We start from the raw sequence: 17,525 nt of genomic DNA on the forward strand, positions 1-17,525 counted from the left end.
AGTTGGCAGAAATACAAATTCTGCTGGAGGATGTGAACAACATGGAACTTTTCTTATAGACCAATATCTCAAACTCAAGGGACATAGTCATCGAAAGAAGACCCAAGCTGCAAATTCATTGTTCCACACAACAACAAGGCTCTCTGCAGCATTCTTCTAGGTGTCAGGTCGGTGGTGGCAGTGACCTAGAACAAAGCAGCCTGCATGGGACAGAAATCAATCAGGAACCCAAAGGAATGCCTATCAGTGGGATCTCCTGATTAACGCCTGTCAATCATCAGGAGGACCCCCCTGGCCAATCCTGGAGTTCAGCCAGCTTCCCCCGACTCTCCCCCACCAACTCCGGCAGGATAAGGGACTCTAAAAACACCTTTTCCTATCCCAAGCCCTTCCCTTCCTGCCTAAGCCCCCTAAAATCCCAGTACAGTGGAGCTCCCACGCGATTTCTCCTCAGACCCTCCTCCTATCCATTCTGTGGGTCTGATCGAGTGTCACCCACAGGAGTGAGTTTCAAATAAAGCCTCATCAGGCAGCCTTTTTAAATCTGCCTCCTTTGGTCACTGTCCCCCTTTGCCTGATCTTACACTAGGCATAAACCTTTGACCCTGATTTAAGAAGTTTCCGTTGTGGATGTTTCTAGAACCACTGGACTGGGAACATGTGATAGTAACAAATAACAACAAAGTCTGACTTGCTCCACTAGAATTGACATCCCTGTCCTCTACCTGTCTTGCCCCAACACTGTGTATCATCCTAAAATCCAGTTACCTATATTTCCAAGGCTATTGATGTGTAAATTCATATATTTGTAATCTGAGCAGAGACAGACTCCTCCCATCTCTCCCTGTTTTACTTTAATCAAGATGGAAACTTGCCAATTTAATTTGGCTTTCAGGGTGTGAAAAATCGCTTGAGGTTCCCTCCCCTATATCCTGAGCTTTTCTCAGAAGTCCTAGTACTCATGGACAAAGCTGGGAGAGGCTCCTGAACCAAAGCATTGGATAGCACCAACTGTCTCCCAGGACTATGAGGTAAAGGCTTTTTTTCTGTTTTGTTGGCCTTATTTTTGTGTCCTTTGAAATTTTAAAACTTTCCTTTGTAAAGAAAGGTGGAAAAAGCTCCATAAATTCAACAAGCCAAAACAACCATTTACCTGTCTGAGATTTTATTAGCAGGACTGTAGCGGCCAGTCGCAGAAGAGAAGATGAGGAGGAGGGGGAGAGAGAGAGAGAGAGAAGAGAAGAAAAGAGAAGAGAAGAGAAGAGAGAAGAGAAGGGGAGAGAGGGGGAGAGAGGAGGGGAGGGAGGGGGAGAGGAGGGGAAGAGAGGTGGGGAGGGGGGAGAGAGATGGGGGGGAGAGGGGAGAGTAAGAGAGTAAGAGAAGGAACACGAACAGAGTGTTGATATTTATGGGCTTAACGCAGGATGAGGAGGAGCAAGGCAAGTGGGCTGTTACTTCTTCATTGGCTGAGAGTTCGAGCCACTTCAGGGATTGGAGGTGCGCCATTCAAAGTTTGCGCCATTCACAGGGATTGGAGGTGATGGTTCATGCGCCATTCAGTACTCATGGACCTGAGCTTCTGGAAGAGAAGCGCTCTGGGAGCCATTTTTACCAACATCCTTAAGGGCCAATTCTTAGGCAGTCCTCATCCTCAGAGAGATGTCTTGCTTGTAGTACTAATGCTCATGGTACTAAGGCACCCTCCCTCCACCCGCTAGTCAGGTAACTGGGGAGCAGGGACCATTTAAGATGGTGTAGGCAGCCAGGCACAGTGGTGCATGCCTGTAATCCTTACAGCTAAGGAAGCTGAGGCAGGAGGATCGTGAGTTTAAAGCCAGGCTCAACAACAGTGATGCACTAAGCAACTCAGTGAGACCCTGACTCTAAATAAAATACAAAATAGGGCTGGGGATATGGCTCAGTGGTTGAGGGCTCCTGAGTTCAAACCCCAGTACCAAAAAAAAAAAAAAAAAAAGAAAAGAAAAAGAAAGAAAGATGGTGTAGGCAAAGTTCAAGGAAACCAACAAATGATGATGATAGATGGATTGTTGGGGGGCTAAGGATAGTGGTTACATGATGGCCCTGGGCCTACCAGGGCAAGAGGAGGGAGCAGTCACCAGACTTGGAGAGGTGGTTAGCTATAGCTGTGTAGAACGGATTCCTCAAGAGGCCTTTGGTGGAAAACACCCCAAGCTAAGGCATAGTTCAAGGGGAGCCTGGGAATGAATACCAGAACTTTCTCCTCCTCCTGCATTTTAATTTCTTTTTTTTTTTTATTCAAGTTGTTTATTTTGAAAAAAAAAATACTATTTCTATTTCCTGAGAAACAATATTTTCCAGGAATTCTATGTGATCCCGGAAAAACAAGCACTTAGAATTAGCTATTTTATGTAAAACAGAAATGATTTGGAAAGCAGTATGGAGTTATGCATTTTAATTTCTGAGGACTACCTCCCAGCGGCCAATACCCAAAAGAAACAAAAAAATCAAAGTGGTACAGTTAAGAAGTCCATGGAATCATGTTCCCCATCTACAAGTTTTATTATTATTTATCCCAAATCAGAGTTTGTGACTTCTGAGGACCTAGGAAATTGTGATTACTATGAAATTTGTTTTGAACAGCAGCATCACCAGCATTTGGGAACTTTTTTGGAAATGTCTCCCAGGCTTCACCCCAAACCTGCTGGCTCATAAACTCTGGGGTGGGCCCAATAACCTGTCATTGTGAGTCTTCCGTTTTGGTCTTTGTGGGGAACTTTTAATATTTTTCTCTGTGAATGTTTAATAACTTGAGTCTGTGAAATTAACTAGCAAGAGAGAGAAATGTCCCCCCAAAATCTCATGTTTTGAAAGATTGATTCCCAATGCAGCATTGCTCAAAGGTGACTCTTTCTGCAATTGATGGGATTGTGGGGACTCTGATATCATAAGTGGATTAGTCCACAGATTCATCATTTAAATGAGATATTAAGAGGCAGTAGAAACTGTAGTGGGCAAGGCCTAGTAGGAGGGAGTGGGTTTTGGATACATAACCTTGGGCACTCTATCTTGTGCTTCTCTCTCTCTCTCTCTCTCTCTCTCTCTCTCTCTCTCTCTCTCTCTCTCTCCCACCTCCCACTACCCATGCACCAGTCAGTGCTTCCCATCTGCAATGTAGTGGGGTCTTCTCCTTCACTATGCCTTTCCACATGATGAGGACACAATACATAGGAACGCACACCTCTCAAAAATGGCAGCACATTTAGGATAAGATCCTATTCAGAGAATTACATAATGCTATGCCATATCTAAACAATCCCTGTTTCCAGATGGGCAAACAGGAAGCTGAGGGGAGGCATGACTTCTCCAAGTTCACACAGCCATTTTCACAGGTCCTGCTGCCATAGTCTCAGGGGACTGACTCTGCAGTAACTCCCATGTCCTTGACCCCAAGGGTCCTGCAGGCTGAGAAAAAGGAATTCACACCTCAGGACAGTCTCTGTCACCAGCCTTCTCTTAACCAGTTCTCTGAAAGAAACAAAGAGGGAATCACCATCTCTGCTTAAGGTTTAGTTTCTATGACAGGAACGTTCCACTTTCACTTTCTACTTTCAGATTCCACTCTCCTATTGCAAGGAGACTTCTGCAGATTACATTATCTGTTGCTTATAAAGCCTTGTCCTGAGTTTCATTAGGATAATACTTACAGACAGATCACCAGATCTCTGAAAACCCCACTCCACTAAAAAAACTGCAGAACTGCATCCTCATTCACAGCAACCATGAGGTGAGAAATTCTCTGCTTTTTTGCCCTCCTGTCTAAAGGTTTAGAAGCAAAATTAATCCATACTACCTCAACAGGTTGATTCTCAGGCATCCTAAACTTTCTATTTGAGTATCTGTTCATAGACTAATGTGTGTGTGTGTGTGTCTGTGTGTCTGTGTGTCTGTGTGTCTGTGTGTCTGTGAGTGTGTAACATGCAAGTGCATTTATAGAAACAGCTAAGCTGTTGTATTAGTGTAAGCATTTTCATTTGTGTTGAACTTACATAGCTACATTTATGCAATTCCCTGAAGAAGGGTAGGACAGAGGATAAGAGTTTCACAAGAAGAGAGAAAATGATCCCAGAATCAGAAATTCTTTTCCCTCACACTATTGCCCATCTAGGGAAAAGGGATCAGCTTGTCAGGTTAGAGACATCTCTTTCTCCTCACTCCTCATTTTGGTGGGAAAGGACCCACACAGTAGTGTGAGGTTCAATGGAGCCTCCCAGATGCCTGGGGAGATACTGTGGGGATGGGGTGAGAGGCTCATGGCCTTCCTCCGGAGACTCCTCAACTCACCTTCTGAGGGGCCAGCTCTGATGAAGCTCTGAGTAGATTGAAGGTGAGCACATCACGTTTCCTGGGGCTGCCCATCACCTGCAGGTCCTTGGCATCTACCTGTGCATGGGTCTTGGCTGGAGGTCTCTGCTTAGGAACATCCACATCTTCCTTATCAGAAAGGCCCAATGGGAATTTCTCTATGGTCCCAGCTGAATCTTGAATCAGGCAACTCCTGAGATCAGCAGATAGAATTCTTTGAGTTAATATTGACTTGCAAATGTCCCTTCTGGGAAAAACTTGGAAGAGGCAGAATTTCCAGAAACTGAAAAACCACAGGTCAACCCTCTGCCAAATATTAACTTGGAACTGATAATTTAAAATGAGAAAGAGTAATAATACCAAAGGATACAAGGTAGCTATCTCATTCAGAATAATTATTCAATGCTAATCTGTTTTCTAAAACTATTTTGTAAATTACTACATTGAATCCTTAAAAGTAAACTATGAGGCAATTTTTTATCCTAATTTTACAGAGGTGTTGTCTGACTTAGATAAGCTAGGATCACCCAGTCCATAGGAGGTGGAGCTGAGATATGAGTAAGACAGTGTATTAAACTGTTAAGCCAGTTTCTCCAAAAGAGTTACATGTGGTTTCCTGACATCATTTCAGATTTCATCCTAATCAGTTGTTCTGTTTTGATGGTTTAATGTGAATTTCAATATGTGCCACGACAAAATGTGTATAAAATAGCACTAGGACAAAATTTGCCATTTTAACTTTTCAAAGTCTAAAATTTACTGGTATTTATCATCTTCCTTGTTTTTCTTCCCACCCACTGGTTAAGCTTCAGTGTCCCTGAAGCTCCCCAATTCCTGTTCTCCCTGCAAGGGGTCTTGCTGTCTTTTCTCTGGGATCTGTTAGTGAGAACTTGCTTCTGTTATTTCCTCTGTGACTTGGAGTGGCTGCCTCTGTGTCTCTCCTGATGGACATGTCTGCAGTGGAGAGTGGTTACTTTGTTGTGAAGAAGGTAGAGAAGGTCCAACAGAAGCCACTGGATGGTTTTCCAGTATAAAGAGGCTTGCCATGAGGGGACAGGGGACACCTGGTCATGGGTCAGACACACAGGTATTGGGCTATACACCAGGATGAAGAAGTAGCCCCTGAAGGCACACTGCAGATATCCAGGAACAAATACCATGGAGTTACATCAGAGCAGGACAAGAGTTTACAATCACACTCAGGAGAAATCTCAAAACCAAAGAAGAAGAAGAAAAAAAAGTAGAACACTTCAATGTCCTTTTGTCCTGTGTTCCATCATCTGCCATAAATTTGTTTTTTTGGAGTGGGCAGCACTGAACATTGAACCCAGGACCTCTCTCAGGTGAGGCAAGCACTCTACCATAGAGCTACATTCCTAGCCCTTTTTCATATTATATTGTGATAAGGGCTCTCACTAAGTTGCCCAGGGTAGCCTCAGACTTGCAGCCCCCCTGCCTCAGCCTCCTGATAAGCTTGATTACAGGCACACACACCTACACTTGGGGACCATCATGATTTAAAGGCTCTTCCCTATTGTAAAATGTATCAGCCTTTGTTGCTTTCCATGGCTGAATAATATCCAGTTCTGTGGGTATATGACATCTGCTTATCCATTTATCAATTCATGAACATTTGTGCAGTTGTCACCTTTGGCTATATAGTGCTACAATAAACATCCATGCACAAGTGTTGCTTTCAAACCTGTTTCCAATTGTTTTGAGCATCAAAGTATGCTAAAGATACACTAATTTCAGATGGTGATTGCAAATATTTTCTATCGTTCTGGGAGCTCTTTTATCAGTCTGTTGATGGTGGCCTTTACTGCACAAATTTCTTCATTTTGGTCAAGTCCAACTCATCTCTTTTTCTGTTGTTTCCTGTGTTTGGTTGTCATAGCCAAGAAAGCATTGCCAAATGCAATATCAAGAAGCTTTTCCCTTATATTTTCCTCTGCAAGTTTTATTATTTTAGTTTCACATTTAGGTTTTTAATTCATTTTGAGTCATTTGGTATACTAAATAAGGTCCAACTCAATGTTGTACAACTGGTGTTCTGGTTTTTCCACAACATTGGTTGTAAAGACTGTCCTTTATCCCAGTGAGTGGGCTTGACATGCTTGTCAAAAAATTGCTTCACCAGAGTTCTGAAATGAATTGTGTCCCCTCCCCAAATCACTAAGTTCAATTGTCTAAATAGGCTCCATACTGAGACATTCTTTTGAGATAGGATCTCGAAGGAGATAGCAAAAATTAAGGGGAAACATAGCATGAGGCCTTACTTCTCCAGGATCAATTTCATTAGAAATTGGGGAAGAGACACCTAACTTGTCTGCATTCATGGGCCAGGGAGGGATGGCCAAGTCAAGTACAAGGAAAGTGGCCACTGGGCTGGGGTTTTGGCTCAGTGGCAGCGCACTTGCCTACCATATGTGAGGGTTCAATTTTCAGCACCACATGTGAATAAACAAAATAAAGGTATTGTGTCCACCTTGAACTAAAAAATATTTGAAAAATAAATAATTCATGTGGCCATCTCTAAGTCAGTGGCCTTCTATAAAGAGCCCTTACTAGGTACCATAGACACACACTTTTACTTGCAATTCTAGCGTCCAGAACCCTGAGAAGAATTCTACCACCACATTCTTTGTTATTATGGCAGCCTGGGCTGACTAATGTAACTCTACAGACAAGAGTTTATTTCCAGGGTCTCTCTTTTCTTGGTCTTTGTGTTCCTTATATCTTTCATGTGGTGATTAGGCCACACCATAATGTTTGGATTTCTATAGCTTTGTATTCACTTCTAAAATCAGAAAGTGTGAGAGGTCTAGCTTTGTTCTTTGTTCACAAGATTATTTTGGCAATCTCAGTGCCTTTGTGTAATGGTTAATCTGCATTGCCAACTTGATTGTGATAAGAGATGCTGAGGATTATGGGTGTGTCCATGATATGAGTCTAGGAATGATTGGAATGTGGGATAGCCTACCCAAAAGGAGAGCCTCCAATAGGAGGATGGCTTAAATGGAATAAAAGTTGGAAGAACAAAGAATCAGCAGCAGATGCAAGCTGGATTCTTCCTGAAAGTCTTCTTGATTGTTGGTACCATATCTGAGGATATCAGACTCTCTCTTCTTTACTTTTCTGAAGCAGATTCTGACACTTGATTCTCCAGGAGGCTTAGGGCTCAGACTAGAATAGCAACATTGATCCCTCTTGTTCTGAGGCTTCAGCCTCTTGGACTGCACAGCTACTGGTTTTCCCAGCTCTCCAGCCTACAGATGGCCATTGTGGACTATTCAGCTTCTGGCTGCATAAGCCAACCTAATAAGTCCCCTTTTTAAAATCATACTTCCTGTTGATTCTGTTCCTGAGAACAGAACTATTCCAAAGAACATTCTGTTCCAGAGAACCCTGACTAATGATATACTGAGACACCACATGAATTTTAGGATGAAATTTTCTATTCCTGAAAGAAACTTTCAGTGGAACGTTGGTAGGGATTGCCCTGAATCCGTAGCTCATTTTGGGCAGTACTGACGACTTAGCAATATTAAGCGTCTGGCCTATGAATTTGGGATGTCTTTCACTCCTCCGTGTGTCTTCTTTCTTTCAAAAATTGCTTGCAGTGCTCAGTGTAGTCTCCTTTTCCTCCTCGATTGAGTTTATTCTTCATTCTTCTCCATGCTATTGAAAATAGGATTGTTTTTTTTATCTCTTTTGAATTGATCATTGTGTTTTGCGTACTGATTTTGCATTCTACTCCTGTGCTTCATTTGTCTAGTAGTTGGAACAGTTCTTGTGTGGCCTCTTGAGACTCTCGTACATATAATTTATGTTAATTGGCAAAGGTGAAAGCCAGAATCCTTACCTTGGTCCAGATGCTGGAGAAAAAGCTTTCATTGTTTCTTCATTGAGGTTGATACTAGCTGTGGACTTCATATACAACCTTTATTGGGTTAGGGCATTTCCTTCTGTTATCCTGACAGGGAGGGAAATGTTATTGATGGGTTTTCTGCAAATGGACTCTTTTTTCTGTGACTCTGCTAATGAACATTTACATTATGAGTTTTATGTGTTGAACCACCCTGTTGTATAACATTCTCCACTTACCTGACTTTCTTTACATTACAAATTAACAGCCATAAAGAGCAAAGTTTTAGTTACCCAGGGCTATGAATTTCTGAGGAATGTAGCAGAGGCGTCCACTGGTAGGACTTTAAGGGGTACATGAGGTGATGATGTAGTGGATCTTCATCTGCATCAGTGTGGTGCTTTCAGAGGTTTATTTTGTGAAAGAATGGTAGAGCTGTACACATGTTGTGGTAACCAAAGCAATTAGCTTGTGTTGATACTGTACTAGAGCCGTAAACGTTATAATTACTGCAGAAATTGGGTATAAGATACACTGGATCTCCTCACAACTACATTTCATGCTATATTTATTTCCAATAAAAAGTTAAGGGAAAAAAATCCATGCTCCAGATTTGTATAATTCCAAGCTATCAGGAGGCTATGCCAAGAGCAACCCAGTCTGTGCATTTTAGTAAGACCTTCTATCAAAATAAAATACAAATGGCTAGGGATGTAGTTTAGTAGTAGAACTATTGCCTAGAATGTATGAGGCCTTGTGTTCATTTCTCAGGGGGAAAATAAAAGCCTTTTTCACATATTATTCTCAGATTAATGGTCTTCATTTGTTGTATGCACACAGTTTATAGTCCCGAAGTCGATAATGTTCACTAAAGCTTCGCATTTCTAATCAGTCTTTTTTATTTTTTAGTAATAGTTAAATAAAACCCTTTTACATAGCATGTGATATGGAATGTGCTCTGCATAAGTACGCTTATTAATATTCCTAAAGGCCAGGGTGACAAGTGCCATTGTTATCATAACTTTACAAATGTGATTCTAAAGAATGGAGTGGTGACTGGCTTAGAATGTGCCAGAACAATGCTATGAAGCCAAGCAAACTACAATCACTATTCATGCATAGCTTAAAGATCTAAATACATTGATGTCCTTTCATGTTGAGGCCACAGTGGTGTCAGAATGGCCCCTGGCATTTTGCCAGAAGTAATGGTTGAGAGGCGAGCCATTAAGATGATGCTGGATTGATTAAATTGTATATAGATCCCTGCTGTCCACCTCGGGTGCCCACTACTTTGGAGTTCTCGAGAGGATTCCTGGGGAGTTCACATTGGTTGGTGAAGTTCCAGTGGTGGGAGTTCCAGTTGGTGTCGGGTGCCTGAGAGGGGCCGCATGGGTGGCGTTCGGGAGAGTTCCCAGGGAGGGTGCGTGGAGTGCTGTTGGAGTTTAGGCAATAAAGTTTCCTGTTTGAACATACAAGTGCTTTGTGGAGGCTCAGTGATTTCTGCCCAGCCAGACTGCGGCAGTTGCATCATTGTTATATGCTGATTTTAAGTCCTTTGGGTTTGGACCCAGGAGAAGATAGCTGGGTCAAATGGTGGTTCCATGCCACATTTTCTGAGGAATCTCCACATTGCTTTCCATAAAGGTTGCAGCAATTTGCAGGCCCTCCAGCAATGTATGAGTGTGCCTGTTCCCCACATCCTCACCAACATTTATATTTGCTTGTATTCTTGAAGATTGCCATTCTGACTGGGACTAGATGAAATCTTAGAGTAGTTTTGATTTGCATTTCTCTAATTGCTAAGGATGCTTAACATCTTTTCATATATTTGTTGATCAATTGTACTTGTTCTCCTGTGAAGTGTCTGTTCAGTTCCTGAGTCCATTTATTGATTAGGTTATTTACTTTTTTGGTGTTAGAGTGTTTGAGTTATTGATATATCTTGGAGATATATCAGAGGTGCATGTGGTAATGATTTTCTCCCTTTCTGTTCGCTCTCTCTTCACGTTATCATTTTTTTTTCTGAGAAGAAGCATTTTAGTTTGAATCCCATCCCATCTATTGATTATGTTTTAATTTGTTCAAATTAGTTATACATGATACAACAATGCATTTTGATTAATACTACACAAAAGGAGCACACCTTTTCATTTATCTGGTTGTAGACAATGTAGAGTCACTACCACATGTGCAGTCATACATGTACCTAGGGTAATGATGTTCATCTCATTCCACCATCGTTCCTGCCCACATGTCCCCTCACCTTCCCTCTCTCCGCTTTGTGCAATCAGTGTTCCTCTATTCTCCACCTCTCCCCCATTATGGATCAGTATCCACTTATCAGACAGTACATTCAGCCTCTAGGTTTTGGGATTGGATTACTTTCCTTAGCATGATATTCTCCAGCTCCTTCCATTTACCTGCAAATGCCATAATTTTATTCTCTTTTAATGCTGAGTAATTTTCCATTGTGTATATATCCATTCATCTGTTGAAGGGCATCTAGGTTGGTTCCACAGTTCAGCTATTGTGAATTGAGCTGCTATGAACAATGATATAGCTGTATCACTGTAGTATGCTGATTTTAAGTCCTTTGGATATAGACTGAGGAATGGGATAGCTGGGTCAAATGGTGGTGCATTCCAATTTTCTATGGAATCTCCATACTGCTTCCTACAGTATGTGCACCAATTTGCTTTGACACAAGCAATGTATGAGTGTACTTTTTTCCCCACATCTTTGCTAACACTTATTTTTGCTTGTATTCTTGATAATTACCATTCTGATGTGAGACAAAATCTTAGAGTAGTTTTAATTTGCATTTCTCTAAACACTAGAGAAGTTGAATGTAAATGTTTCTGGGAAAACTAGAAATCCACATGCAGCCAAATGAAATTAAAGTAATATTTCTCACCATGCACAAAGCTCAACTCAAAGTGGATTAAGGACCTAGGAATTAGATCAGAAACCGTGCACCCAATAGAAGAAAAAATAGTCCCAAATCTTCAACATGTCTGATTAGGTCCTGGCTTCCTTAACAAGACTCCTAAAGAACAAGAAGTAAAATCAAGCATGAATAAATTGTCTATTGTATATCCTCTTCTGAGAAGCATCTGTTCAGTTCCTTAGCCCATTTATTGGTTGGGTTATTTACTTTTTTATGTTAAGTTTTTTGAGGTCTTTATATATTAGTGCTTTATATATATATATATATATATATATATATATATATATATATATATATTAGGTCTTTATATATTAGTGCTCTGTCTGATGTGTGTGTGTAGTAAAGATGTTCTCCATTCTGTGGGCTTTCCCTTCATGTTAATGATAGTTTCCTTTTAGGCACTAGAGCAGAGAGCCTGTGCCTAATAGAAGAAAAATAGGCCCAAAACTTCACCATGTCAGCTTAGGGTCTGACTTCCTTAATGAGATTCCTGAAGCACAAGCAGTAAAATCAAGAATCAATAAATGGTCTATTGTATATCCTTTCTTAAGAAGTGTCTGTTACATCACATTTTTATTCATACACACACACACATAATATATATAAGTTACTATTAATCAGTTTTATAAAAGAATAAAATATGGCATTTCCAGTGAAGAACGGAACTGGAGAATATAATATTATGATAAGTGAAATAAGGCAACACCAAAAAATCAAAAGCTCAATGTTTTCTCTGATAAATGCATGCTATTTCACAATGGGACCACTATGGAAAAATAGAGTTACTTTAGATTAGGTAGAAGAGAGTGAATGGAGGGGAGAGGTGTGTGGGTAGGAAGGATAGTAGAATGAATCAGACATTATTACCCTATGTGCACATATTAACTGTAAGACTGGCAGAATTCTATATTATGGAAATCCATAAGAATGAAAAATTATACTCCATTATATATGATGTATCAATGTGCATTCTACTGTCATGTATAACTAATTAAAACATTTTTAAAAATTATTTTTTAAAAATCTGAATACAGGTGAAACTTTCAGTTTGCACTAATGGTGTAGTTGGTGTTTCCCTGGGGTTTTCCTTATGGCTGTTCCTCACCTAACAGAGAAAATCCACTTTTGTTTCACAGTGAGAATGCAGATGATCATGGGATGCAGGACAAGCTGAGGCAGTTGAGATGTCACTTCACGTGGGGGCTGAAAATTGAAGACAATGCAATACCGGATTTAGAAAGCAGGGTCATGGAAGAGATTGAGTTCCTAGACACCAGATACAATGTGGGGATTCACAACCTCCTGGCCTATGTGAAGCACCTGAAAGGCCAGGATGAGAGAGCCCTGCAGAGCTTGAGAGAAGCTGAAGACTTGGTCCAGAGGGAGCACGCAGAGCAGGCAGACCTGAGGAGCCTGGTGACCTGGGGCAACTATGCCTGGGTGTATCACCACATGGGCAGATTGGCAGAAGCCCAGACTTACCTGGACAAGGTGGAGGACACTTGCAAGAAGTTTGCAAGTCCCTCCCGCTACAGGCTGGAGTTTCCTGAAATGGAGTGTGAGGAAGGATGGGCCATGCTGAAGTGTGGGAGAAAGAATTATGAGTGGGCCAAGGCCTGCTTTGAAAGGGCTCTGAGAGTGGAGCCTGAAAACCCTGAATTCAGCCTGGGGTTCGCCATCTCCTCCTTCCGTCTGGATTATGATGATGAAAACGTAATTTCTCTAGAGCCCCTGAGGACAGCTTTCAGGTTAAACCCAGAAGATGCATATGTTAAGGTTCTCCTTGCCCTGAAGCTTCAGGATGTAGGACAGGAAGTGGAGGGAGAAGGCTACATTGAGGAAGCTCTGAACAGCACATCCTCCCAGCCCTATGTCTTTCAATATGCAAGCAAATTTTACCGAAAAAAGGGCTGTGTGGATAAAGCTATTGAGCTCCTTAAGAAAGCCTTGGAGACAAGACCCAACTCTGCCTCCCTACATCACCAGTTAGGGCTTTGCTACAGGGCAAAACTGTTTCAAGTAAAGAATGTGAGAAATGTGAACCATAGAAGGCAGACAAGAGAAAATGTGGACAGATTGGTTCAATTGGCTATAAAAGAATTCCAAGAGACTGTAAGATTAAAGCCAAGATTTGAGATGGCTTATGTTTACATGGCTGAAATGTATGCAGAAAGAGGCCAGTGCAGATTGGCAGAGGAATATTTTCAGAAAGCATTATGCATGGATAACCTTGCTGACCACGTACAGCAAGACATTCATCACCGCTATGGCCGTTTCCAACAATTTCACATGAAATCTGAAGACAAAGCAATCACCCATTATTTAAAAGGTCTAAAGATACCAGAAATGTCCTTTGCCAGGAAAAAACTTATAAGTGCCTTAGAAAAACTGGCTGAAAGCCATGTGAACCAGAATGTGAGTGTTGTGGAGAGTGTCAGCCTCCTGGGGCTCAGCCATGAATTAAAAGGGGAAGTGAAGGAGGCCCTGCTATGCTATGAGAGGGCTCTGAGGCTCACTGATCAGCTGAACCCTGTGGTTTGAGGAAGGGCCCCACCACCCACTTCATCTACTCACAACTAAATAGAACAACAAGCTTCCCTGCTTGCTGCCTCCCAAAGTATATAACTGAGGAAATAAAAAAGTAGATGGGGACAGCACATCCCCTCTCACCTGCCTGCCTGCTCCTGCCTTCTCCATGCTTCCTTAGTGCCTAGGCCAGGAGCCTCCATCCTCTCTCCTGGCATCCCTGCACTCATTGGCCCTGGATGAAAATCCTGTTTGACACCCTGCAGCTGCTGAATCAACCAGGGTCCTTTTCCTAATGACTGTGCCTTGGAAATGAACTGCTTCCTCCTTCAGTGAGGCTGTTGTCCTGGACCAAGGAGAATTCAACAGAAAGGGGTGCTTTTTTATGTGGCCAGATACCCTGAGGCACTACAAAACCCAAGAGCAAGACGACTTTTCCTTCTCTAAAATCATTCCTGTCAAGTCTTTTGGTTACAGCAATGAAAAAGCTGATGAAAATGCATCGCTGGAAATTTGTTCAAGCTAACAAGACTTTTGATGTTTCAGGGAAATAAAAAGAAGAAGAAAAACAAATCTTGTGTGAAATGTGCCAGTTGAAAATGACATAAAGAGGTTTCTATAGTTTTTAGGTGGTGTGTGATATATGCTTCGCTTTTCATCTGACCTGAAAAGATCATTAAAATTTACCAAAAGTACAAACTCTTTCAGTGTGTTTTGTTGGCCACATGACATAAGGACAGATGTGAAAGAAAAGTGTGTAAGGGAAGGGGAGAAGGGATAAGGCAGGGTAATAGATTTGGTGGATACAATCAGTGTTTGTTAAATATGTGTATGAAAATGTCACAGGGGAACCCATTACTTTGTACAATTAATATGCTCTAATAAATGTAATGGAATGTTTTTATTAAAAGTTTTGTGATGAAATGGAGAAATGTGGAACCAACTCATACAGCCCTGTGAGTCCGAAGAAAGGGAAATGAAAAAGGGTGTGCATGTGGCTTAGAATCAAAGTCATGGCTGTTTGCACAACAGACATTGAAAGGTTGGCAGCATCAGCATTCTCCACGGGTGGAGTTTTGGATAACCTTGCTGATCACATACAGCATATATATAGTTATCCATGCATTATATATAGTTTTATTCAACTATAAATATTCAGCAAATTGTTCTAAGATCACCAATTCTTTGAGTGTGGTTAGAAACATCACAAAATATGTATATTCCCTGTTTGTGTGCAAACAGCAAACTCTACAATCCACTCATACAGTACTATAAGGCCTGAAGCAAAGACATTCATGCCAATACTTACACTACCAAAGTCTTTAGAAAAGACAGGGGAGGAATTCAGTTTTAGAAGCCATAAAATTGGAAGGCTGACATGTCACCTGAATTCCTGAGTTATGAAACTGGCCAGTAGCACATAAACACACACATTCACATCACATATAACTAGATACATGAGAGTACCTTTTAAAATTCAATTATCTCTTTTTGACAATATACATGATAAAATGTTTGGATAAAAGAGCAAATACAAATATCCAAGAAACAAAGCAGAGTGAGATAAATGAGCCAAAATATGCATGGATAGAGAGAAACCCATGTGGAGAGGCAGGGTTCCCAAGGAGTTTTAATACACCACTCCTATTTAACAAGATATGCCTATGAGAGAGAGAAAGAGAGAAATATTAGGTCTTATTTTGTTTGTGCGGAACTTTTAATATTTTTCTCTGTGAATGCTTAATAACTTGAGTCTGTGAAATAAATTAGCAATAGAGAGAGTTATGGCTTCAATCTGAAATGTGCCCCTAAATCTCATTTTTGAAAGTTTGATTCCCAATTTGATTGGATCATGAGGGCTCAGATTTCATCAGTAGATTAGTCCACAGATTCATCATTTGAATGAGAAATTAGGAGGTGGTAGAAACTGTAGGAGCAGGGCCCATTGGGAGGGAATGGGTTTTGGATGAATACTTTTGGGGATTCTATCTTGTGCTTGTTCGTTCTCTCTTTCTCTCTCTCTCTCTCTCTCTCTCTCTCTCTCTCTCTCTCTCTCTCTCTCTCACCTTCCCATATTCCCACCTGTGATTCCCATCTACAATGTGTTGAACTACTTGCACCCACCATGCCCTTCCAACATGATGTATTGCCTTACCACAGGCCCAGAAGGAATGGAGTCAGCCAACCACACTGAAACCTCTAAATCTGTGAGACAAAATACATGTTTTATTCTCTAAGTTGATTTCCCCAGGTATTTTGTCCCAGTGACAAAAACTGACTAACATAGAAAATTGATGCCAAATAGAGAGGTCATTCTTGTGACAATACTTGACCATGTGTTCAGAGCATTTGGAACTGGTTTGCAAGAAGAGTTTGGAAGTTTTGGTGATACAGGCTAGAAACCTGCTAGAAAGTTAGATGCAGAGCTTAATGGACAATTCTGGTATGAGCTCAGAAGACCAGAATGCTGATCAAAATTCACAAAAGTACAGACAGTGCTGATGAGTTTCCACATGGGAATGAGGACACTATTGGTAAATGAACTAGAGGCCATGTGTGTCACATTATGTCAAAGAACTTGTCTACATTTTGTCCATGCACTGAGGTTTTTGTGAGATACCCTGAGGCCATATTAAGAGTTAGTTGGGCCTCACCTATCACAGCAACATACATGCCCCTGCCTGAATGCTGTATTGCATTAAAGGTGACAAACTAATTAATTAGATGGAGAATATTTCCAGGGAAGACAGCATTCAGGCAGGGGCATGTGTGTTGCTGATGGTTATGAGTCCCATTTCCTGTAAGAAAAGAGTAAGAAGCTGAGCAGAAAGCTTTGAACAACTTTCAGTTTGGCCAGAAAAACAAAGATACAATTGGGCCCAAGGAAGTTGACACTAAAGAGATCACCCCTACTAAAGAAAAGCGAAGGACTATGCACGAGGACAATGAGATGCTTTGAGGGCATATTAAGCATTAGTTGGGTCCCACCCATCACAGCTCAAGGGTGCAAAAGAGTAGACTGTTTCAAAAAACTTTGGTTGAAAAGAGACCCTGTGATGCCCTATGTGCAGAGGGCCATCTAGGGAATTGTGTCCTTGGGAGGCCTTTCCCCATATTCAGCCATCCAGGCACTCAGAGATCACATAGTCATGGTCCCAGGTGTCGGGGCTACTACCTCCACTGGTGGCAAACCTTGGCATTATCCAGGAGGTGCTAGCTTGGCAGGAATGCAGAATGTCAGAGTTATGGGGTCATGGAAGCTTCCACTAACATTTCAAAAGAAAGCCTAGGGTCCCAGGCAGTGTGTGACAAGGTTGGAATCCATGAGGGCAGCCCCTTAGTGGATGACATATGAAGCTGTGAGAATGAAGCCAAAACTGCAGTGCAGACCCAGGGACTTTAAGATGCCAGGAAAATGGAACATCTGCCCAGGAAAGCTGTAGGCAGCAAAGACAGCCAGCCCAACAGAGAGGCCCTGTGTGCTGGAGAGGCCCCATGTGCTGCGACCAGCAAGTCCACATAGGTAGGACTGCCCCAGCTCTTTGGAATTCACATTTCACTGTCTCGTGGCCTAGTTGTTTGACATGGACCAACAGGATTTCATGATTGCCCAGCTAGGTTTCAGTCTTGCGTTGGCCTCATCATTTCTTCAATTGTCAGCATTTCTCTTTTTTGAAATGGAAATGTTTACTTTCTGCATATCTCACCATTTGTTAATGGCAATGTGAAACACACTTTATTAATGTTGACAGAGGCTTACAGATAAGAGTTGTCTTGAGTCTGAGAAGAGTCTTTGGACCTGGACTTTTGGGCAATGCAGAAATCATTAAAACTATAGGG

The 17,525-nt window shown here is 41.6% G+C and overlaps 1 protein-coding gene across 2 annotated transcripts; it reads left to right on the top strand.

Annotated features, from left to right (window-relative positions):
* The first annotated feature begins 981 nt into the window (after window positions 1–981).
* LOC144254885 (protein IFIT1 homolog B-like) lies at window positions 982–13,756 on the top strand. Of its 2 annotated transcripts, none has more exons than XM_077798636.1 (2): window positions 982–1,031; window positions 12,296–13,756. In XM_077798636.1, exons 1-2 carry the CDS (start codon window positions 1,027–1,029, stop codon window positions 13,698–13,700), a joined length of 1,410 nt encoding a protein of 469 aa, XP_077654762.1. In that variant the 5' UTR covers window positions 982–1,026; the 3' UTR covers window positions 13,701–13,756. The 2 variants fall into 2 exon arrangements, with proteins under 2 accessions (XP_077654762.1, XP_077654761.1); XM_077798635.1 differs by lacking the exon at window positions 982–1,031 and adding an exon at window positions 3,693–3,766.
* Window positions 13,757–17,525: the final 3,769 nt, after the last annotated feature.

Source organism: Urocitellus parryii, chromosome 5, assembly GCF_045843805.1.
Source record: "Urocitellus parryii isolate mUroPar1 chromosome 5, mUroPar1.hap1, whole genome shotgun sequence".
Lineage (NCBI taxonomy): Eukaryota > Metazoa > Chordata > Mammalia > Rodentia > Sciuridae > Urocitellus > Urocitellus parryii.